The sequence below is a fragment of the Bombyx mandarina genome, chromosome A1 (assembly GCF_030267445.1).
Source record: "Bombyx mandarina strain Sakado chromosome A1, ASM3026744v2".
Lineage (NCBI taxonomy): Eukaryota > Metazoa > Arthropoda > Insecta > Lepidoptera > Bombycidae > Bombyx > Bombyx mandarina.
In genome coordinates this window covers 12,124,834-12,147,572 of record NC_143234.1, presented here as the reverse complement: position 1 = coordinate 12,147,572, position 22,739 = coordinate 12,124,834, and the positions used below count along the sequence as shown (strand labels likewise).

General features: G+C 38.2%; 2 protein-coding genes and 1 long non-coding RNA gene across 3 annotated transcripts; 1 reads left to right on the top strand and 2 right to left on the bottom strand.

Annotated features, from left to right (window-relative positions):
* Positions 1-440: 440 nt before the first annotated feature.
* RfC4 (replication factor C subunit RfC4) lies at positions 441-2,865 on the bottom strand. Its single transcript, XM_028179827.2, has 4 exons — positions 2,413-2,865; positions 1,736-1,957; positions 1,273-1,509; positions 441-762 (listed from the first exon to the last, which is right to left on the bottom strand). The coding sequence occupies exons 1-4, from the start codon at positions 2,770-2,772 to the stop codon at positions 535-537; spliced, it is 1,047 nt and encodes a 348-aa protein (XP_028035628.2). The 5' UTR covers positions 2,773-2,865; the 3' UTR covers positions 441-534.
* On the bottom strand, positions 2,844-21,465 carry LOC149499551 (uncharacterized). The gene is made up of 2 exons (XR_016325575.1): positions 20,432-21,465; positions 2,844-2,931 (listed from the first exon to the last, which is right to left on the bottom strand). It is a non-coding gene; the product is annotated as an uncharacterized LOC149499551 (long non-coding RNA).
* Vps2 (vacuolar protein sorting 2) lies at positions 4,277-12,094 on the top strand. The gene is made up of 6 exons (XM_028179824.2): positions 4,277-4,548; positions 5,664-5,852; positions 6,750-6,962; positions 7,372-7,469; positions 8,026-8,123; positions 8,877-12,094. The coding sequence occupies exons 2-6, from the start codon at positions 5,682-5,684 to the stop codon at positions 8,981-8,983; spliced, it is 687 nt and encodes a 228-aa protein (XP_028035625.1). The 5' UTR covers positions 4,277-4,548; positions 5,664-5,681; the 3' UTR covers positions 8,984-12,094.
* Positions 21,466-22,739: the final 1,274 nt, after the last annotated feature.

Below are 22,739 nucleotides of genomic sequence, written 5' to 3'. Positions count from 1 at the left end.
ATGACGTTTTTTTTACAACTTTCCCGCCCTACCCTTTCTTTACGTCACTCTCAAATTGTCAAATTAGTGGAATATACTCTTTTTAGCATGTAAATAACTCACCCTACCATAATCTGACGCGCTCGAGATTTTCTGATGATCGTTTTTTTTTACTAATCCGATCCTTTATCCTTGACGCGCGGTCTTATATATGGGGCTCGTATTTGGTGGAGGTACTCTAACGGGCACAAGGTATCCCCCTGTATATAATCTGCCACGCTTTAGTCAATCCCGAAATCCCCGCTTGGGCTGCCCTGCTACGAGTGCCGCGCATTCACTCTCGCTCTGTCTCTTTCTATTCCCCCTCCCCAGGACCGTTAAACGTTTAACGCAACCTTGTTGGAAGTCGCATTAGAAGTTTCACTTCAAAAAAAAATAGTATTAAATTTAAAGAGCTGCACTGTTTATAAAAAAATGTTTAATTCTTAAATTTAATCCCACATCCAACATTTACTTGACACATAATTCTTTAATAACGCGACGTAAGCGTGGACTTCACCACTCCGGGTCACCGCCGGCAGCCACCCTGCACATCCTGGCGAGGAGACCGGCCAGCTGCAGGGGAGACGAAAGACCATCTGCTACCCTCATATGTGTCAAACCAATCTCTCTGATGAAAGCCAGTTTTAACTCTTCAGATATATCTAAAGTTTTGCAGACTCTGAATATGTTACTGACTATGTCCTCTGCTGCGTAGCCAATCTTGCAGAGTTTTGCTATTACCTGTTTAAAAGACAAGAGGTTATTAAATCATGCTCTTTTTCGTATCAACCGTTACTATTGATGTTTGGTGATTACTGGAGCCCATGGTCATCACAATGACAAGGCCGCCCAATATACCTAAGACGTGAGGTTACAGTATAGGGAGAAGTAGTATACTTTGAGGTTTTTTTTTATTTCTTAGGTTGGTGGCTCATGGCCGACCTGGTGTTAAGTGGTTACTGTAACCCATAGACATCTACAATGCAAATACCCACCCACCTTGACATATAAGTTTTAAGGTCTCAGTAAAGTTAAAACAGCTGCCCCGCCCTTCAAACCGAAACGCATTACTGCTTCATGGCAGAAACAGACAAATTGGTACTTGCCAGCGGGATTCAAACACCGGTGCATCGCTATATGTGAATGCACCGAACATCTTATCTATTAGGTCATGACTTCTAGATAGTATTGTGCCAACACTTGCTTTATTCAGGTTGTCTGATAGATGGTTAAATGTTAAAAATCATATACCTTGTAAGCCTCATGTACATCCTGTTTAGTGCAACCTTCAAGCATCTGCCTGACCACCATCGGATGTGGTTCATCACACACTTTGAACACATTGTCCGGGCTGATGTGACCAAAACCCTGGGCTGTTGACTGCAGGTTGTTCAGGGCTGATCGCAAGTCCCCCTGTGCTGTGAAGACTACTGCACTCACACCTTCTTCAGTGTATGATAAGTTTTCTTTATTGCAGATCTCTATAACCTGTAAAAATGTTTACTCATATAAATTAAAAAATTCAATAGCTTAAGTTATTGGAATTGTAGTTTTGTGAAATTAGTAGCTCAGAGAGTTTACTAGTGAAACATAGTCTAGTTTGACTATTGTTAATTGTATATTTATTTTAATATGGACATTCTTAGTTTCACTATATTTGAAACTCATTTTTGTTTGAGCTTAAAATGATGAACAGTGTTTTCCAACATATAACCTTTGCTAGTATCTGTGCATCACTAAGCCTGGAGTACCGGAGTACAGCACACCTAGATTGTATGGGTTCTATTATCTTCTCACTATTATTGGCTGCTAATGCAAAACGAGTTGTACTGGAATACAGCTCCATGGTGCGTCTTAATGCTTGTTGAGCTCCGTCAGTCATGCTGTCCGCTTCATCTAGTATCACTATTTTATGTCGACCAGGTGGCAAAGTAACCTGAAAATGGATTTAAATATATTATTCCATTGTACACGAGGGGCAGTTGAAAAGAAACAAAATTTTTGCTTATCTTATGAATTTGATATAAGCCTCAGTTTCCATATATTTTGACACTGTAGTCACTATACTCTTAACAGTATTTTACTATAATCGTTTTAATAACACAAATAATGTCAATCTTCAATTTGTCTACTTGTCAGCCAAATGAACATAGTAAAAATTACTTTTTTGTTCCTTATCACCAGAAATATCTAGACAACTTTACTGTTTTCAAAAAATTTTTTTTTTTGCAAATTTATTACTTTTATGAGTATCAATTAGATAATCAAGTCATAATCCTATAAATTAAACTGCTGATTACATATGCTTACAGAGAAGCTATTATTTTATCTATTCTGCATCACCGAGCAGCTTTCACAAGTGCTGATTCTAACATGCAGTTTAGTACAAACCTTTTGTTGCGCAAACATTTTTATCTTATTTCGGACGACATCTATACCACGATCATTTGAGGCGTTTAGTTCTAATACGGCGTCTTTGAATGATACTCCGAGGAGAGCTCGCGCTAAACATAGTATAGTCGTCGTCTTTCCAACACCAGGAGGTCCAGCTATAATAATGTTAGGAGCATTTCCGGTTTTAGCAAAGACGGCTAAGCGGGACACAGTGTCTTCATTGCCGACAATATCGTCGAAAGTTTGTGGCCTGTATTTCTCTATCCATGGTAAATTTGTAGATTTACTAGAACTAGGTTTTACTTGTTTCTTCTCCGGTTCGTCTACTTCCATTATCACGATATCATCATCATCCATTATTAAATTCAGACCAAAACGCTCAGATATTCAATTTAAATTCTTAGATGATATTTTTTTTTAATTCGGTAGTTTGTTTTCTTTTTTTCAATATCTTATGGCCTTGTAACAACAAGACCTTTAGGCCAATCTTATATTTTCTTGTTCTCTTCTTATATTCTGTTTAATATGAAAAAAGACATTAAATAAAGTGAGATGAAGTTGATTAATTTGAGATTTCAATCAATTGAAATAAATCGGGATCAGTATTGAAATGAGTTTAAATATTTTCTCAGTAAAATGGTGGTTGTTTACTGCGACTTTTTGGAAGAACCCGAGATGCTACGTCCAGCAGCTTTGTTTCAATTTTCCACATTTGTACACTTTCACAGATGCGAAGCAGATAAACTACTCTTATTATACACGTAAATCTAAAGAAAAAACGAAATGAACAAAATAAATCAATTCAAAGAATTTCACTCGTCGTATTCCGGCCTATTATAAGACCCAGTAGTTTTTTTATTTCGTACCTATTCTAGAAAGCTGGAGGGGTTATTCTAGATTCACTGAATTAGTAGGTGAGTTCACGGGACTCAAAACTGACGACGTTGCAAACACTAACCTTAGCAAGAGTAGTGCTTTGCAGAATCTATCACAGGATCGGAAACGCGACACACTGAGATGACCCGGCAAGAAACTCAGTAGGCTTCCCAATAATATGTTCCGAAACCTGTATCCCCAGAATCTTTCACTTTGTTTGTTCGTCGGTTGTTCATAAGTGTGGTTAATAATATTATTTTCATGTATAAAAAATTAAACAAAATTTATTTTTACAATTTGGCGGATTATAACTAAAATGTAAGTTTATTTTTACTTGATACCTCAAATTTTTTTTATCATTTGTTCGATCAATCAAATTATTTGTCTTTTGTCTTTATATTTTTGTTTAAGTTTTTACAGAATTAATTCGTAAATTTTTTATTGTCATTGCGCATGCTTTGAGTTACAACCTTTTGCAATTTTTTTGTAGTTAAATAGAACCCAAATCTGCTTAACAAAAAATTAAATGAAACAAAACAATAAATTTACCATTATTAGATCTTAATTAATACACATAATATAGATAGGACTTTTTGGCGGGAATGCGAGGAGTGAAGTTGTGTGATTGTATTTAGTGTTTCTTCAGGTTTAAATGTAATAACGGTAGTTTATTAACTGTTTAATATCTGTGAAAGTGCAAAAATGTGGGAAAATGAAACAAAGCAGCTGGAGGTAGCTTCTCGGGATCCTTCAAAAGTCAACTGAAAAAATCTTAGTAAATGACCACCGTTTTACTGAGATTATATTTCATCCCATATCATCTCATTTCATTTAATTTCATCCCAGTTGATTAATGTATCAAATTAATTATCTTCATTTCATTTCATTTCTTCACTTCATTTTATCATTTTTCATAAAAATAAAAACATAAATTAAAATAAGACATGACTTAAAGGTCTTAGTTACCAGGTCATAAAAAAATAATATAGATGACAGATGACGTCTGGCTATGTCAAATTTTCAGGAGTGAAATAGAAATTGTTTTCTTTTGAATTTCGTCTACGTATCATTCCAAAGCGTAAACAATAAATTGTAATAACTTTAAACTTTTTAATTATATTACTGGTATTTGCAACTGATAGTGAAGAAAAAAATATATAATAAATTAGTTGCTAACCCCTGAGACTTGTGATGGTGAATCATCACTCCAAATAAATAGTTGAATATTTGTCTGTTCGGCTACATTCAAATTGTAAGGTATGTTTCTCGCTTTTTTGTTTTATAAATTTTATCTATTCACATTTGTTTAAAATAGAAGGTTTTAATTCTTATTGGCAATAAACCTGAATATTATAATGTGGAGGATTAAGATTCTACAATGAGATTGAAAATCTGTCTAGTTGTTTAAAAAAGGGTTTTTTCAATAAAACTATTAAGTTAGTATACATTTAATGTATCCTTTTCTGTAAACATAAATAAGGATCTAGATTTGCCTAATAGGAATTTAAGGAGCTTCATTCATCACAAATCTTTGTGTACAAGAACAGCTTCAACCTTAACTTAACATTTCAATAATTTAACTATATTTTTGGTGCCGACACATATGATACCAGCTTTTCTGGACTTCTTACACATATTACCACTAATATAAATCATCATCATCAGCATATAGCAGTCCACTGCTGGACATAGACCTCTCCAATTGTACATTACTGAGCATAATTCTCACTCACACCTTGATTACTGGTGGTAGGACCTCTTGTCAGTCCGCACGGGTAGGTTCCACCATCTTGCCTGTTTCTGCCGTGAAGCAGTAATGCGTTTGGGCTTAAAGGGTGGTGCAGGCGTTGTAACTATACTTGAGACCTTAGAACTTATATCTCAAGGTGGGTAGAGCATTTACGTTATATATGTTTATGGGCTCCAGTAACCACTTAAAACCAGGTGGGCTGTGAGCTCGTCCACCCATCTAAGCAATAAAATAGTAATTAAAAAAACTCACAAAGCTGTTATTCTAAATCGTACTAATATTATAAATGCAAAAGTTTGTCAGAATGTATGGATGTATATTTGTTACTCTTTCACACAAAACCTACTGAATGGATTTTGATGGAACTTTACAATAATATATCTTACACATCAGAATAATGCATAGGCATAAAGATATATTGTGAATTATGCAAAATTATAAAAATAAGTGTCAAGTAATTAGGAAAAAAAAGTCATCTTATTTTCATAATGAATATTAAATTAAATGTTCCTGAAGCGAAACAAGGGTGGGACACTAGTATAAATGGTTAATAATAATAGTAGAATCTATAAATGATTAGGACATAGGAAAATTAAATTTTGTTTTATTTCTAAATCTCTAGAAGCACACACTCTAAGTTATGATGGAGTGGTTATTTGGTCACAAGATGACTCCAGATGAGATGCTGCGCAAGAATCAGCGAGCTCTCAATAAGGCCATGAGAGACCTGGACCGTGAACGAATGAAAATGGAACAGCAAGAGAAGAAGGTCATTGCTGACATTAAAAAGCTAGCTAAAGAAGGACAAATGGTTTGTATGATAATTATTCATTAATAGTGTGTATAATGCAGTAGTAGTAATGTGGTAACCTCTTGGTCTGTTGGGTCTTAAATGGCCACCATGGCTCATATATATCTTAGTGTCAGTTAGTGTGAATGCTGACCACTCACTTGAAAACCAAAGGACAAATTCATTTTACATGTAAATGGCAAACTATGCACTTCTTAACTGTGGAATGCACACCAAACTGTAGGCTTCCACCTTGCTCAGACAATTGAAACTATGACATAACATATCTACTATGTATGATCAAGTATACTTATATTTTGACCATCCACCTACTAAATCATGACCCACCCTGGTTATATCTTCAAAAATGGTAGATGAGATCGGAAAATCAAAATAGAAATAGGTGTCCAGTGAGGATACTAGATCTGTAATGTGCTAAAAAGACTTGGACTGTGTGACAGAGAATATGTAAGGGAAGGGTGTAAGTGTAGAGATAATGTATGCCATTATGTTGGTCAGATTGGAAAAAGAGGAGATGCTGCCCGATGCCAGATAGTGGGATTTTTTTTTTCCCCTACCTATGCTGATAGCCTTGAGAGGCTATTTCAGCGTACCCTAGCTTGTGTAGGTGAGCTCGCGGGGCTCAAACCGGAGAATTGCTAACACCGCCCTAGCAAGAGCAGTGCTTCGCAGAATCTACCACCGGATCGGAAGCGCGACCCACTGAGAAGATCCGGCGAGAAACTCAGTGGGCTGTGTCTGTGGGTTATAGTGGGATAAAGGCAAGAAGACGAAGGATACTAATGCTGAGAAATGATCAGGCAGTCTTACTTAATTGTTCACATGAGGAATCTTCAAGTTCATTATATGCTTAGATTATATGGACACTAAATCTTTTTCATAAATTTAATTTTACAGGATGCTGTTAAAATTATGGCAAAAGACTTAGTACGTACCAGACGATATGTCCGCAAGTTCATGCTAATGAAAGCGAACATCCAAGCGGTGTCACTGAAGATACAAACTCTCAAGTCTCAAAGCACCATGGCGCAGGCGATGAAGGGAGTCACTCGTGCCATGGCTACCATGAATAGACAACTAAACATGCCACAGATACAAAAGATATTACAGGTACACACATCACTCACATAGTATAAAACAAAGTCGCTTTCTCTGTCCCAATATCACTATGTATGCTTAAATCTTTAAAACTACGCAACGGATTTTGATGCGGTTTTTTTAGTAGATAGAGTGATTGAAGAGGAAGGTTTATATGTATAATAACATCCATTAAATGGTGGAGAAATCAATAATAAATTACAGTTTCCGAAGCGAAGCGAGGGCGGGTCGCTAGTAAAATATATATTTATGTAATACTTGTGCCTACAAATATAATACTAAGTAATTGTAATATAATGAAATACAGATAAATATATAGACAAAAATACGGTATAAAATCTGTATTACTCTCTCTAATTCATTAGCTATCACTTTCTAACAGATGAAATTATAATATTTCAACTGAACGTTAAATTTTCAGGAGTTTGAAAAGCAGTCTGAGATTATGGATATGAAGGAGGAGATGATGAATGACTCCATTGATGAAGCCATGGAGGGAGATGATGATGAAGAAGAAAGGTAATAAAATTGAAGTTCTTTTGGTATAATAATTTTAATTTTTCTTAATGTCTTCTGTCATTATCTGTGAAGTAATTGTGCTGTGAGTAAGTCGTCCACTCGATGATATAGTAGCATTAAATCTATACATCTCTATCTCTATCTTTGCATAATATAATTGAAACTGAGCTCATGTCTCAAAGTCGGCTGTAGCAATTACGTTATGATGTCTACAGTCTGCGGTGACCACTTTAGGTGAGCTCGTTCACCTGTCTATGCGGCAAAAATATTGCCTTTAATAATATTTTTACTGGTGGTAGGACCTCTTGTGAGTCCGCGCGGGTAGGTACCACCACCCTGCCTATTTCTGCCGTCAAGCAGTAATGCGTTTCGGTCTGAAGGGTAGGGCAGCCGTTGCAACTATACTTGAGACCTTAGAACTTATATCTCAAGGTGGGTGGCGCATTTACGTCGTAGATGTATATGGGCTCCAGTAATCATTTAACACCAGATGGGCTGTGAGCTCGTCCACCAATCTAAGCAATAATATATATCAAGATACTTGTGATTGTTCCAGTGACGCTGTCGTCTCACAAATCCTGGACGAGCTGGGTCTGCAGCTGAACGACACGCTGTCCGGGCTGCCCCAGGCCACTGGATCTCTCTCTGTTGCCGGTAACTACTTTATTTCTACAAAAGCAGTAAAATTTGCAACTTCTCTTTCAGTACACAGACGTCCACAGCTGAACGTAGCCTCCTCCAAGCCTTGCCTCAGCTCTGCAACTTGTGTGCTTAACCATAGCCATAGCAGCATGAACTAAAGCAGTAAAACATTTTGAACAATGGAAAGCGACGCTTCCATGACTCTGAAGTTGGTCACGGCATGACTGTAAACGTGAGGGTGTGTGGAGGTCCGAGGGTGTCGAGGCCACAGTCTCCCGTGACGCCTGGTGTGGAGCCGTCGACATCGCCCGGGCGGCGTGGGGGGGCCGCGCGTTTGCTTGTAGTGTTCATCCCCTACCTACCCTCAACCGAGTTCCGTCTCGGGCTTGATTTGATATCAGTGATTGTCAGAGCTCAGTCAACAGCAGTCTTTTTTTTTTTATAGCTCAGATGGGTGGACGAGCTCACAGCCCACCCGGTGTTGAGTGGTTACTGGAGCTCATACACATCTACAACGCTAATACCCACCTTGAGATATAAGTTCTAAGGTCTCAGTATAGTGACAACGGCTGCCACACACTTCAAACCGAAACGCATTACTGCTTCACGACAGAAATGGGCAGGACGGGGTGGTACCTATTCGTGCGGACTCACAAGAGGTCCTACACACCAGTAGGGAGGATCTTCTCAAAAAGATCGTGCATCGTGCATCGATGCACACAGTTGCACTGAGCATGGTGGTGATGACGTGGTCGTGTGTTGCAGCGAAGACCCCGGCGTCCCCGACGGCGGTGGCGGGCGGCGCCGGAGCCCCCGTGTCGGACGCGGACGCCGAGCTGCAGGCCCGCCTCGACAACCTGCGCCGGGAGTAGCGCCCGCCACCTCCCAATACAATACGACAAACGTTACGTCTCAAGCTTCTGTTTTGAAGTCTGCTTTGATACATTAACTCTATGAAAAGTTAGAAATAGTATTACACAAGATTCGCCCTGATCACAAGAGTGTACTCGCTTAAATAAAACCGTACTGTTCGAGTTGCTAATGTGCTTAGGCTCAGAAGCAAATTTGAGCTCCGTTCGTGGCGGTATCGCCTTGCCCGGGGAATCGCGGGGTTCGTGGGGGGTTGGGGACCGGGGGGTCGTGGAGGGCTGCCTCGCAGGACACCTTGTAGAACGACCCTTAACTCCTCGTATGCAGTTCAGAGTTAACCTGCTGTATAAAAGCCGGCACCATCTCCCGGACGACTAAGTTAGCCGGACTATTTCTTATGCCTCAGACGGACGATTTAACTATATATTTAGTTTTTTTCATGACTCGCAACAAGGCTGCCTCAAGGACAAATATTCATTTAGTTCAGTTCATGAACATCAAACGATTTCTAACACCCTGTATATACAGGGCTACCATATTATGTACTAGCGACCCGCCCTCGCTTCGCTTCGGAAACTGTAATTTATTATTGATTTCTCCACTATTTAATGGATGTTATTATACATATAAACCTTCCTCTTCAATCACTCTATCTATTAAAAAAAACCGCATTAAAATCCGTTGCGTAGTTTTCAAGATTTAAGAATATATAAGGATATAGGGACAGAGAAAGCGACTTTGTTTTATACTATGTAGTGATGGTAGATTTTCAAAAATGTCAAAATATGGTTTTAAATAAATCTAGAGTGGTTACCGACGCACGGATGATACAGCGCGTTTTGTGATAATAATTATGAATGCTAAACTATAATATTAACGTTGAGTGTTCATAGTGCAAATTGTCACTAAACATATGAAGGAGTCATTGAAAGAAGTGTTCAATGCAATGCAAACTTTATTTTTAATTCGATACGATAACAGGGTTATTTTATTAACACACTAAACTAAATTTGAAATACACAAATGTATTGTAAAATGGAACATAGAATTGGAAATATATGATACTGGTGGTAGGACCTCTTGTGAGTCCGCGCGGGTAGGTACCACCGCCCCGCCTATTTCCGCCGTGAAGCTGTAATGCGTTTCGGTTCGAAGGGTGGGGCAGCCGTTGTAACTATACTGAGACCTTAAAACTTATATCTCGAGGTGGGTGGCGCATTTACGTTGTAGATGTCTATGGGCTCCAGTAACCACTTTAACACCAGGTGGGCTGTGTAAAAAAAAAGGGTTATTTTATTAACACACTAAACTAAATTTCAAATACAAAAATGTATTGTAAAATGGAACATCGAATTGGAAATAGATGACAATATACATTTTTATGTGTCAATAACAAAATGAAAATCGCCTTAATACAGAGTATGCGAATTGAGGTAGTTTAATCCTGCTAGTGCTGAGTTTAATTTCACATATTTTGCAGAAATTGTTGAATTGGATTTTAAAAAAAAGTATTTACTTTATAAAAAACTAAAAAAAATAATTACAAAAATCAGTCCTAAATTCACAGCAAAATAATTTTAAATGTTTATTTATAAATGTTATTAACTTACTAAAAACGTTATACATACGTATGCGCGCTAAGAGACATCCATACATGTCGATACCTAATACTTGTAATCAAACTGTGCAATAGTCGGTATTCCGACGCTCCGCACTTTATACGCTTTAGCAGAGTCGATCTATCGACGGTTTGCGCTCTAAGGCTTAAAAAACAAATGTGGGAAGATTTAACTTACAACATTTTAAAATAACAAAATCACAATATGTCAATCAATCAACTTTTATTGTAAAACTAACGTTTATTAATCTGTGCACAAAAAATTGAATACTGCTAATATGTATGTATGTACAGGTAATAATTAAATAATAAAAACTAGAAATAAATAGTCCCTGGTCAGGAACGAAGAAGCCGTGGTGTTGTGCAGACTCGACGGCACTTAGGGCTGCGACTGACATCTTTATTACAAAGCGTCTCATTTTTTTTTTATTTTACTTTTTTATATTGACATATTTAGTAATACTTTTGATTTGGTTATTCACAACCGAAAAAAACTTCTAGTTATACCTCATGAAACAAGATGTGCACTTTTCTTTTATAAAGCAGCTTATTCCCATTCGGAATTGAAACATACATATATCCCCTAACGCATCGCATATGTGGCCAAGCTCTTGCTAAATAGCACACTACCCATTACCTAGAGTTCCACATGTGTCCTATGTGAATTACATCAATGGAGAGATTATTTTGTGCCGTTGATTTTTGGAAATTCATCGGCAAATTTCATGATCTATTTGCGGAGTCCCTCGTGGATTTGGTAGGGTTGTCACTTCAATCGAAGCTCATTGTGAGTGCATTTCCCTGGATCTTTGGTCATTTTTCTTTGACTGAACTGGGAGGGTGTGTGGAGGCTTAAACGATAAAGGGAAGATCTTCCACCGAGCGGGTGAGCTCGGTAGACCGCCGGTCCGAATGTTGTTGTTCAGAACTTGTATATATGCGAGCTTATCTTGAAAATGTCGTAAGCGAGATTCAGGTATCTGTCAAATATCTTGCGTTGTATGATGGCTACCCGCCACAGGTGGTTTTGTGCAGTGTTGTAAGTGAGGGGATGCAACCACACTAGCGCGGGCCGGACTCGTTGTCGTCTGTGTGTTACGTGACGTAGTTGATTTATTATACGTCGACAAACGTAAACTTCACTAGTAATATAAAATTCCATTTTCTGTCTCAGAGGTTTATATGATAAAAAGTAATGTGAATTAGGCCTTAAATTTTTTGCCTTTCTAAAAATTTATTGTAAAATGTTGTAGATAGCTTAATTCTGAAACTGAACGAGTCAAGAAAATATTGCAGTCTTATGTACCTAATACAATATATAATGAAATAAGTATGTAATATTAATATAAAAATATTATTGTGTTCTCGAGTCACTGGCGGCGATGTTCGTGATGTATTTGTTTAAATACGCCTTCGATGTTTGTACACATTGTTAATTATTACATTGTAATATAAGAAGTTTACGATAATAAAGTATATTTTATTTAAAAAAAAAGTATTTTTCCATTGAGAGTATGTGCTATCCTCCAAAGTTTATCTCATGAGGGCACGTGTTGCTAGCATGGCTCTGTGAAGTGTTAGCAAGAAACAGACCTACTACAGAATCGTTTTTTTTTTTTTTTTTTTCATTGCTTAGATGGCTGGACGAGCTCACAGCCCACCTGGTGTTACTAGAGCCTATAGACATCTACAACGCAAATGCCGCCACCCACTTTGAGATATAAGTTCTAATGCCCCACCCTTCAAACCGAAACGCATTACTGCTTCACGGCAGAAATAGGCAGGGCGGTGGTACCTACCCGCGCGGACTCAAGAAATCCTACCACCAGTAATGACTGACTTTAAACTAGTTAGATTTTAATTAGACTTAAACAAATCTAATCTAGGAAGGAGGGAACCAAGAGATCAGTAATACAGGTCTTTGAATTTAGTATAGAATTCAGCTCTTTCAAAAACTAACAGAATTAATTTTAACGTTATTTAAATTTGTTCTATACCTTTAACCCTTTGACTGGAATGTAGGTCACCGGTGCCCTACGTAGCGCACTGAAGTGAAGTGAAGATGTATATATTTCTAAGAGATCTACAAGACTAAAACATACATTAAAAATAAGAAAAGGCAAAGTTAGGCAATCCAGGCGCTTAGTAACAAAAGCCCATTGAGTTTCGCGCCAGATCTTCTCAGTGGGTCGCAATTCCGATCCGGTTGTAGATTCTGCGAAGCACTGCTCTTAACCTCAAGCGCCGGTCATCATTCTCGACGAACCCGTCGCTTGCGACGAAGGGCTCGACGAGTAAATTAACCCTCAGACACAGCCCACTGAGTTTCTCGCGGATCTCAGTGGGTCGCGTTTCCGATCCGGTGGTAGATTCTGCGAACCACGGCTCTTGCTAGGGTTCGTGTTAGCAACATCGTCAGGTTTGAGCCCTGCGAGCTCACCTACTAGTTAAGGCTACGCTGATATATCCTGTCAAGGCTCTCAGCTTAGGAAAAAAACTGCTCTTACTAGGGTTAGTTAAAATCGACAGACATAATTACTTCAGTGCGTCACGCAGGGCACCGCAGACAAAGGGTTAAGAGAGAAAATAAATGACATTATTATTATTATATTATTAGTTATCAGGGCTCATGAACATCCCCACTCTGAGACATCCGAATCTCAATTATAACTGATGCATTTCATGACGCACGCACATATGTTACTGCATTGGTACCGTATATGCGTTCCGACTCTTTTTAGGCAGCGGCTTGGCTCTGCCCCTGACATTGCTGAAGTCCATGGTCGACGATAAACACTCACCATCAGGTGGGCCGTATGCCCGTCTGCCTTCATGGGCAATAATTAATTTATGTACATACATATGTTTATAATTAATATTATTTTCTGTTTATTTTATTGATGGTTATAGTTTATTTCGGTGTCAGTGCAGGGAATTATTCCTTTACACCCTGTGTAAAACTTTAACCACAACATTTAAAAAAATATAAAAATATCCAAAAACAAAGACATCGTATTTTTAAAGTTGCTTTAATGTACACGAATGTATAAATAGTAATAACATTTAATATAATAATAGGTAAAGATGTTCTAATACATATCATTTGACATTGAAGACACACATATAAAATGGTAAAAGCTAATTTTTCATATACTATTTATTCGTCTTTCACGAAAATCGTTCTTAAATATAAACAGGCTAAGTTATATAAGTTTCATATTGCACGGTCGCATTTTAGGTTTTTCTCCTTCGTTGTGGAACACTTAGAAAGCAAATTCCAAATATATTTGACTCCGAAAGAGATCAAGCCGATACCCTGTCTAACTTTGGCCTACCAAAAACTATACTAACATGGCGATCAAGTTCGATTTAAAATAACACAGTTGTGTACCAAAAAAAGTTAAGGATTTTGTAGATGGTTGTAGAAGGTCTCGGCAATTTCAATGAACCTGTTACATTTGTACCTATTTCATTTTGAACACGCGCTTACTAGCGGGCGCTAGGGCAATGATTACACACGCCCGCTACATTTTTTTATTGCTTAGATAGGTGGAAGAACTCACGACCCACTTTTACCGGTGGTAGGACCTCTTGTGAGTCCGCACGGGTAGGTACCACCACCCTGCCTATTTCTGCCGTGAAGCAGTAATGCGTTTCGGTTTGAAGGGCGGGGCAGCCGTTGTAACCATACTGAGACCTTAGAACTTGTATCTCAAGGTGGGTTGCGCATTTTACGTCGTAGATATCTATGGGCTCCAGTAACCACAACACCAGGTGGGCTGTGAGCTCTTCCATCCAGCTAATAAAAAAAAAACCTGTTGTGAGTGGTTACCGGAGCCCATAGACATCTACAGCCCAAATGCCGCCACCCTTCTCGAGATATGAATTCTAAGGTCTCAGTTTTTACAGTACAACGGCTGCCCCGCCCTTCAAACCGAAACGCATTACTGCTTCACGGCAGAAATAGGCAGGGTGGTGTTACTTACCGGACTCACAAGACGTCCCACCACCAGTAATTACGCAAATTATAATTATAATACCTACATGGGCTAGAGACGCTTTTGAGCATGGAAACATTCAAATATAAAATATAGTAATAACGTAATATAGTTGACTAGCCTGTTTATATTTATAAACTTGTAATAATAAACGATGTAAACAGCTGAGACGATAATACATTTAAGTTTATTTGCATAAATAAATTAGCGACAATCGGTCCAGACATTATGAGTCAATATTTTCAATTGCTACTGAGTGCGCACAATTCGTAAATACACGTAACTTAAGTGAAACTACTTTTGGAGGAAAAGAGAGCTGTCTTTTGTTTTTTTTTTTGTAATAAATATCAGTGCATGTATAGTCTGATTTGTATCTATACCTATTTATTTTTTCTTGTTATTTATCGCAATCTGCCGATGATCTCCGTAATATCTGTCTGTATCTTGCGATGAATAGCCACAATCTATTTCTAAACATTACAATCACGACATAGGACTGATTCATTATTTGGTTGTCTATCCTGTTTTGGGAAATAACTGATTTCCTTATTTGCCTCTCGGTCAGTGATACTAACCCATCCCACTTTGACACACGAGGTCAATATTATTAACTGTATGTTTTCCCTTCAAACAACATACAAAATTACAAGTCTTAATGGAAAACGCAAGAGCTTCAGTGTGCTTAGTGCGAGTTTTTTAACGTTCTCGATAGCGTAAAAGTTAACCCAATTTTGTATGCGGTTGTAACAGCGCCCCTAGCGGCAAACGTAGGCGAACGATTCCATTCCATACAAATATGAGCTAACTTTTACGCTATCGAGAACGTTAACTCGCACTAAGCACACTGTTCTTGTTTAATCCCTTCAATTACATTTTAGAGTAATCTATCTGTGCAGTGTGGCCCTCGACCGCCGCCACCGCCCTTGGCTGATGTAACATTGTGTGTAAAACTTTCTAAATATTTAAGGCAATTCCGATTTCGTTTGTCGATATTGAAATAAAGCCCCCAAAAAAAAAAAGCGCCCCTAGCGGCAAACGTAGGCGAACGATTCCATTCCATACAAATATGAGCTAACTTTTACGCTATCGAGAACGTTAACTCGCACTAAGCACACTGAACTAATTGTCGCTAAAGTTTAAGTCCGGTTGTACTTCTTAAGACGTGTCAGAGAAATTTGTTCGAAGCACATCTACTGCGTTTTATTAGAACAATTATTTAAATCATTAGCAGGCAGCGGGCTGTAATAAAAATAATTTCGTTAATTGCCTTCGACGCACGCTAAGTGCCTATTTTATCCGACAAACGCTTCATATAATGCGCGACCCGGATTGACAGTGTTGAGTTGTAAAGTTAAATATTAAAATGTAATAATAGCATCCGAAACTTTGTTTTCTTTTTCTAAAATTACCTTCTACAAAATAGGTCTAATATGCTATATCAAAAGTGACGTAAGGGCACAAAATATACATTTACAAAATTTAACTTCTTGTTCTAAACAGGTTTTTAGTTCTATTTGGGATATGTCCGTGTTTTAAAGCGTCGCGAATAAGACATTTAATGTGCGAACGATAATAATTATTATTACGGTTTTACATAACAATAAAACCGATATTATGTGCCGAGAAGGAAAACATACAGCATTGTATTATGAAGAAGCAGTGTGTACTTAGTTTAAATTCCTTGTCTATGTCCAACCATAGACAGTCAATTTAGTTCCATCTTTAGCCGCTAGGTGCTGCCAGCAAGTATAAAGGAAGCGCAGCCATCTTTGATCTTCATAGTCTTCACCAGGAAGAACTTCCTGCAATGCTGTATGTTTTCCTTCTCGGCACATAATATCGGTTTTATTGTTATGTAAAACCGTAATATTGATGTGCCTTTGGAAAACATACAGCATTGTATTATGAAGACGTGTTTGTTATCTGCTGGTGAAATTATTAAGCACAACGCTATGATGAAATAGGTAAGCTATAATAAAATTATGAAGCGCAATGATAATGTTCATAATTTATATAATTATTAAATCGAAAAAACACAGTTAACTTCCATGTTAATTCAATAATTAAAAAATATTTATAAGTTTGTAATAAACATTTTATCTTGTATATACAAGAAAATGTATAAATTGTATAAATGATGTATATACATCATGTAGGTGTAAATGTTTTGAAAAAAAGAATCGTGAGGATCTTTAGGAAGCTCTATTATTCGGCAATAATTATTGTAAACGTTTGGATGATTTGCATTTGCCTCTAGAAAGTATTTCGTCTATTGGTTCATTACCAATCCATCTCAGAGGCTACTGCTGATCTACAACTTCTTAGATATGGGTTGATGCCACTACCTCGTAAGGTTGAACGAAGACCAGTTTCCAATTACAGTACGGTATGCCGCTTTTGTGACAACACACATAGTTAGAAAAAAGTCCTTACGAATCTTACTGGGCATGTCTTTAGTTTCATGTTTAGAAAGCACTTATGCAGATTATTGACGAAAATGGATTTTAATTTTAGACCCAAAGACTGGTATCAGAAAGATGTTTTTCTCTGTTAAATGTTGAGCAAAGTAAGGTCATTAACTCTGCGTCCAGTAGCCAGCAACATGGTTGTTGGTGTCCTTCAAGCTACCTTGAGGCGTGATCTGGTGGTGGCTGGGTTTGAAGAATACCAATTTAGAACTATTCTCGGATCTCATGTGAATGGGACTATACTTAGTAAAGTTGTAATAAGTAGTTGAATTTTGTTTAGTTATTCCGATGGCTTTTTTAGAATAGCAATTTTTATTAGAGAGCTTGAGAATGTTTGCTGTCCTACATGTATGTTGCCCACAGAAAGTCGACAGCGCTGCTTTATGCAGAAGGAATGTTTTATAGGCAAAATTTTCTTTTTGGAAAAGAAAAAAGAATTTGGCAACATCTGCAGACTTAGGATCAATTTTAAATCTGTAGCACCATATGCACCATCTTCTAGTCGCTGGTAAGTATGCTGGCAAAGTGGATTGACACCAGATAATTTTCAATAAATCTTCTCCTGTGTAGACCAGTCTATTATTTGTACAACCTCCCCCCCCCCCTTTCTAAGCTTTCAGGGTTAATGTTTACCCTGTGGAGGAGGCAGGTTTTGGATTTCGTGCGCGTTATCTAGCGTTCGGGATCTGAGGGCTTGGAACCCAAATGCTTTCGCTCAGTCTGGGAACTCTACCAGGTAGGTTCCCTAGACACTTGAAGTGAGTCAGTACTCTGGGGAGAAGGTTGAGAGGAGGAATTCTCCATGCTAGTTGCATCCTCTACGGTCTGCTGAAGGTATCCAATCTTGGTCGGCGAATGGGTTTATATCCGGATGACCCCACTTTAGAAAAACTTTTGTGGTCACTTGTGGTAAAAAGTGCCATTTCGCAGGTTGATTTCCTCGTGATAGCCTGTCGGTTACGATGTTGTATCTCCCCGAGAGATTATAAGCTGACAGTTATCTTGAACTTATCGCTTAGGTTTAAAGATCGAAAGGTCAACGCTAGTGAAATACTTTCAGATTCATTTTGATTGTCACTACCATTGCAAATAGCTCTTTTGTGGCTGAGCCGTTTCAGTTGTTGAGCTGACCATAGACAGGACGTTAATATTTTGTCTAATTGTAACCCCTACCCATGTCCGAAGCTTCCGTTGCCAGGAAATGGTTGGTTTTGTGTCTCGGCAATGTTTGACATGTGACTCCGTGTCAGCACTGCATTTGTAACCCCTACACATGTCCGAAGCTTCCGTTGCCAGGAAATGGTTGGTTTTGTGTATCGGCAATGTCTGAGATGGGGCTCCGCGTCAGCGCTGCATTTAATTGTTAACACATGTAGGATGGCCCGTTTTTACGGGGGTGTTTTTTCTTGAAACTTCGCAAGAATTTTCAAGTTCGCAATTTGCAAGTTAGCATAGATTGATGTGATTCCGTCAGAGTTTGAGCTAGGATGATGAGGATGAGCTAGTTGTTGAGTGGCCACTTTATTTTCTCGCAATTTTCCATCGAATCCCTAAACATGTCATCTCTTGAACCAGTGTACTAATTGATTTTTTGTAAGGCTGACTTGGCAGCCCAAATAATCCAAGAGCTTTACAGCTTATGTGGCCTGAAGACTCAACTTGGACTTCTTTTGATGGACCAGGTGGAATTTGCGTAGGTGGGATAACACTCAACATCCCTTTGCACGCAATGTCTCCGCGACAGAGCATGCTATGCAAGCAAAAAAGGTGTATTTGTCTTCATGGACCAAAAAAGTCGCGTAGGTAGGTTAACATTTGACTTCCCTATGTACGTAAGGTCTTCGCGACCGAGCATGGTATGGGAGCAAAAACGTTTATTTGTTTTGGTGAAACAAGATCAAGTCGTGTAGGTAAGCTAGCACTTTCGATTTTGCACGCAATGCCTCCGCGACCGAGCATGCTACGGAAGCAAAAAGGTGTATTTGTCTTCAAGGACCAAGAGAAAGTCGCGTAGGTACGTTAACATTTGACTTCCCTATGTACGCAAGGTCTCCGCGACCGAGCATGCTATGGGAACAAAAACGTTTATTTGTCTTGGTGAAACAAGATTAAGTCGTGTAGGTAAGCTAGCACTCGACTTTGCACGCAATATCTCCGCGACCGAGCGACCGAGCACCCTATATAATGGAAATTGACATGCCAGCCCAGATAATCCAAAAGCTTCACAGCTTCTGCAGCCTGAAGTTTCAACTTGGATTTGTTTTGGTCGACCAAAAGGAAGTCGTCTAGGTAGACTAGCACTCGAGTTCCTTTTGCACGCAAGGTCTCTGCGACCCAGCATGTTATGGAAGCAAGAAAGGTTAATCCAAAAGCTTCACAGCTTCTGCAGCCTGAAGTTTCAACTTGGATTTGTCTTGGTCGACCAAAAGGAAGTCGTCTAGGAAGACACTAGCACTCGAGTTCCCTTTGCACGCAAGGTCTCTGCGACCCGCATGTTATAGAAGCAAAAAAGGTGTGGCTCTGAAGCCAGACCGAAGGGTAGGCATGTTATTTCATACTAACTCATAAGAAGGTACCGATTCCTTCCTGAAGGTACTGATACTGGTACCTTGGTACTGATCCTCAAGAAGTATCGACGAAATTTTGCGACTGATACTAGAAAAATATTCCTGAGAAATGTTTAATTCTATCATCCAGTCCCCTGGGTGGAGAAAGTTTGGTACCGAGGTGTCCGAAAACAGTTACGTGTTTTATCTTTACGCCCTTGTTCAACTCTCGAAGATCGAAAATTGGACGCATTGATCCGTCGCTTTTCTTACGCAGATTTTTTTTTGGTATTTGGTAACCATACATGGTTTACAAATTATTACAATTTTGGTGGCACTCAGTGCCTCCCGTCGGTGTCTTCAATTGCCCCCCTCTGGATTGTGCCAGATGTTACGGACTATGATTGTTTATAATGTTTGGCTTGCCTTTTGTACGAGGTCGTGACAAATAGGATTGTAGCCCTCCGAGGGACTGAATAGATTTTAATTTAGTATTATCAAACAAAAGATTCCTCAATGAGTAGTGCGTTGGCAACAGGATACTTTGTTAGAGACCACGGAAATTAAACTTTGACGTCTTATTTCTATCCATACAGCCCTTTTTTCCGTATACAATTTAAAACGCTTTTACGGGTAACTTGTACGACGGAGACGATTTGCCAAAGTTTTCAGTAATTATGTTACAAAGATTATTAGTTTAAATCTGTTGTGTTTTTGTCAAAATTTCCGTATTGACGAGATCAATTTGTTTACAACAATTTTCGTTACATTCAATTGTTACACACAATTGATGCATTATTAGATTTACAACGTCACTGACCTGGTGGGATAACGAGCCGATTCGAAGATCGACCGTTACCTTTGAATCCCGTCGTTTCTTACGCAGAGACTCCTTTTGTTCTTTTTCGCTTGACGAGCTGTTCGAACGCAAGGCGTCTCCATCGCGTCTCGCCTGGACATCTTCCCTCTCGGAAATTATGGAGCTTGACTCAACATCACCTCCAACAGATGACGCGTGATTCATGGCGTCCGATGATAGGATTGGTAAATAACACTCGTAATGATTGCAAAATAACACTCATAGAAACACAAAATAAATATTTTTTGCAATTAATAAGAAGTCGAATAAATATTTGTGGATTTGCGACTTCACAGTACGAAAGTACACAACGCTATGAAGATCAAAGATGGCTGCGCTTCCTTTATACTTGCTGGCAGCACCTAGCGGCTAAAGATGGAACTAAATTGACTGTCTATGGTTGGACATAGACAAGGAATTTAAACTAAGTACACACTGCTTCTTCATAATACAATGCTGTATGTTTTCCAAAGGCACATCAATACCGTAATTTATGCACAGGAAATTTCTATTAAAATATTTATATTAGCTATTACATTTTACATTATAAAATACAATTTCGTTCAAAACATTTTGTTTTGTTAGCATACACTCGGGTTTGAATGCCAATGGCCACGGTGGATGAATTTATAATGAAGATAAAGCACGCACCTCGCAAGAAAAAAAAAGCAATTTGTTCTACCACGTTTGATTTAGTCCTAAGTTTCAGAGCGAACTAAAAAAAATTATCAAATCATTTTTAAGTAAATTAATTCATATAAATTTTGAACATTTAATAATTCTTCTGATGACTCTCAACTCTGATGACTCTGAATATTAGTTCGTAGAACATTAGTTTAGAGCCATCAGAGTTCAGAGTCGTCAGAAGAATTATTAAATGTTCAAAATTTATATGAATTAATTTACTAAAAAATGATTTGATAACTTTTTTAGTTCGCTGAACATTAGTTCAGAGTCATCGTATCAGAAGTATCAGAAATACAGAAGAGGGAAAGATATACAAAAAGAAGATAACTCTGTATTAAAAACGTTGTGTAGCAAAACAAAATTTGGACGAATTAATTGTCATTATAAGACACTATGTATTAGATCGCAGTGGAAACTATTAAAATATGTTCGGTACGTTAATGATTTCGATCCAAAATCTCGCTTTTCCTGTTAAACCTATTTTTTTACAACTCCCATATCACCTCTTACGATCCTTCTTCCTTTTTGGAATAAAGATTCAACTCAATACGATTTAGGAAGAACGTATGAAACACAAAATCCTGCCAAAGTAATCTAAACAGCTTTACAAAAGCAGCGCTACCGACAGGAGTGGTTGGAGACATGTCGCAAGAGTTGCAGTAGCGATCACCACGTACCATCGACTTTTACCACGACCACTAAATATTGAGAATGAATTTTCTTAACACAATTTTGGAAAACATTGTAGTATTTGGATTGTTATGGTCTCAACGTGAAGAATCTTAAATGTAAAATACGTCTCTGATGTTGTATCCTATTGGATTTACAAGAATATCAGTTGAGTTCAACCCTCCAACGTACTGTCTCACTTTGGGATTAATTCACAACTTAAGTTTAAGCCAAGCATTACGGACTTCTTCGAACAAAATGAGTTAACGGTAGAGCTTGGGTCGCAAAAGACCGTTACGAAAAAATCCCGCTATTTTTGTATCAAAAATTTAAACTGTTTTATACTTTGTATAAGTGTCTTATTTTAGCAGTTCAACCTGTATTCCTGTCAGAAAATATTTACAATGCACATTGTAATATTACAAAATACTGCTAGTTCCAGAGAGAGGGAGAGCTAAACGCTTCATTTTATTCATTGAAGTCATTCGACCCGATGAGAGAGATTCAGTCAATTAAACGACTGATTGGAATCAATTGAGTTGATTCGTTACAAAGGCAAACGATACGTGTTTGAAAACTATTGGAAAATAGTAGAAATTAATTGTCGTTGTCATCGTAAGTAGCTCTTTTCATGCTTGTTTGGAGATGACCACGTCATTACGTTATTTGTTCAAAACACTTAACGAAAGGTTCCAATAGCTTTTTTTTATTGCTTAGATGTGTGGACGAGCTCACAGCTCACCTGGTGCTACGTGGTTACTGGAGCACATACGACGTAAATGCGCCACCCACCTTGAGATATACGTTCTAACGTCTCGAGTATAGTTACAACGGCTGCCCCACCCTTCAAACCGAAACGCATTACTGCTTCACGGCAGAAATAGGCAGGGTGGTAGTACCTACCCACGCGGAC

Bases quoted from the DNA above. Each gene is read 5' to 3' on its own strand.
- Vps2 (XM_028179824.2), top strand. From the start codon at position 5,682: ATGATGGAGTGGTTATTTGGTCACAAGATGACTCCAGATGAGATGCTG. The intron at 7,470-8,025 runs GTAATAAAATTG...TGATTGTTCCAG, and splicing joins GATGATGATGAAGAAGAAAG to TGACGCTGTCGTCTCACAAA. The intron at 8,124-8,876 runs GTAACTACTTTA...CGTGTGTTGCAG, and splicing joins TGGATCTCTCTCTGTTGCCG to CGAAGACCCCGGCGTCCCCG.
- RfC4 (XM_028179827.2), bottom strand. From the start codon at position 2,772: ATGGATGATGATGATATCGTGATAATGGAAGTAGACGAACCGGAGAAG. The intron at 1,510-1,735 runs GTTATATGTTGG...ACATTTTTACAG, and splicing joins ATGCACAGATACTAGCAAAG to GTTATAGAGATCTGCAATAA. The intron at 763-1,272 runs GTATATGATTTT...TCTTTTAAACAG, and splicing joins ATGTACATGAGGCTTACAAG to GTAATAGCAAAACTCTGCAA.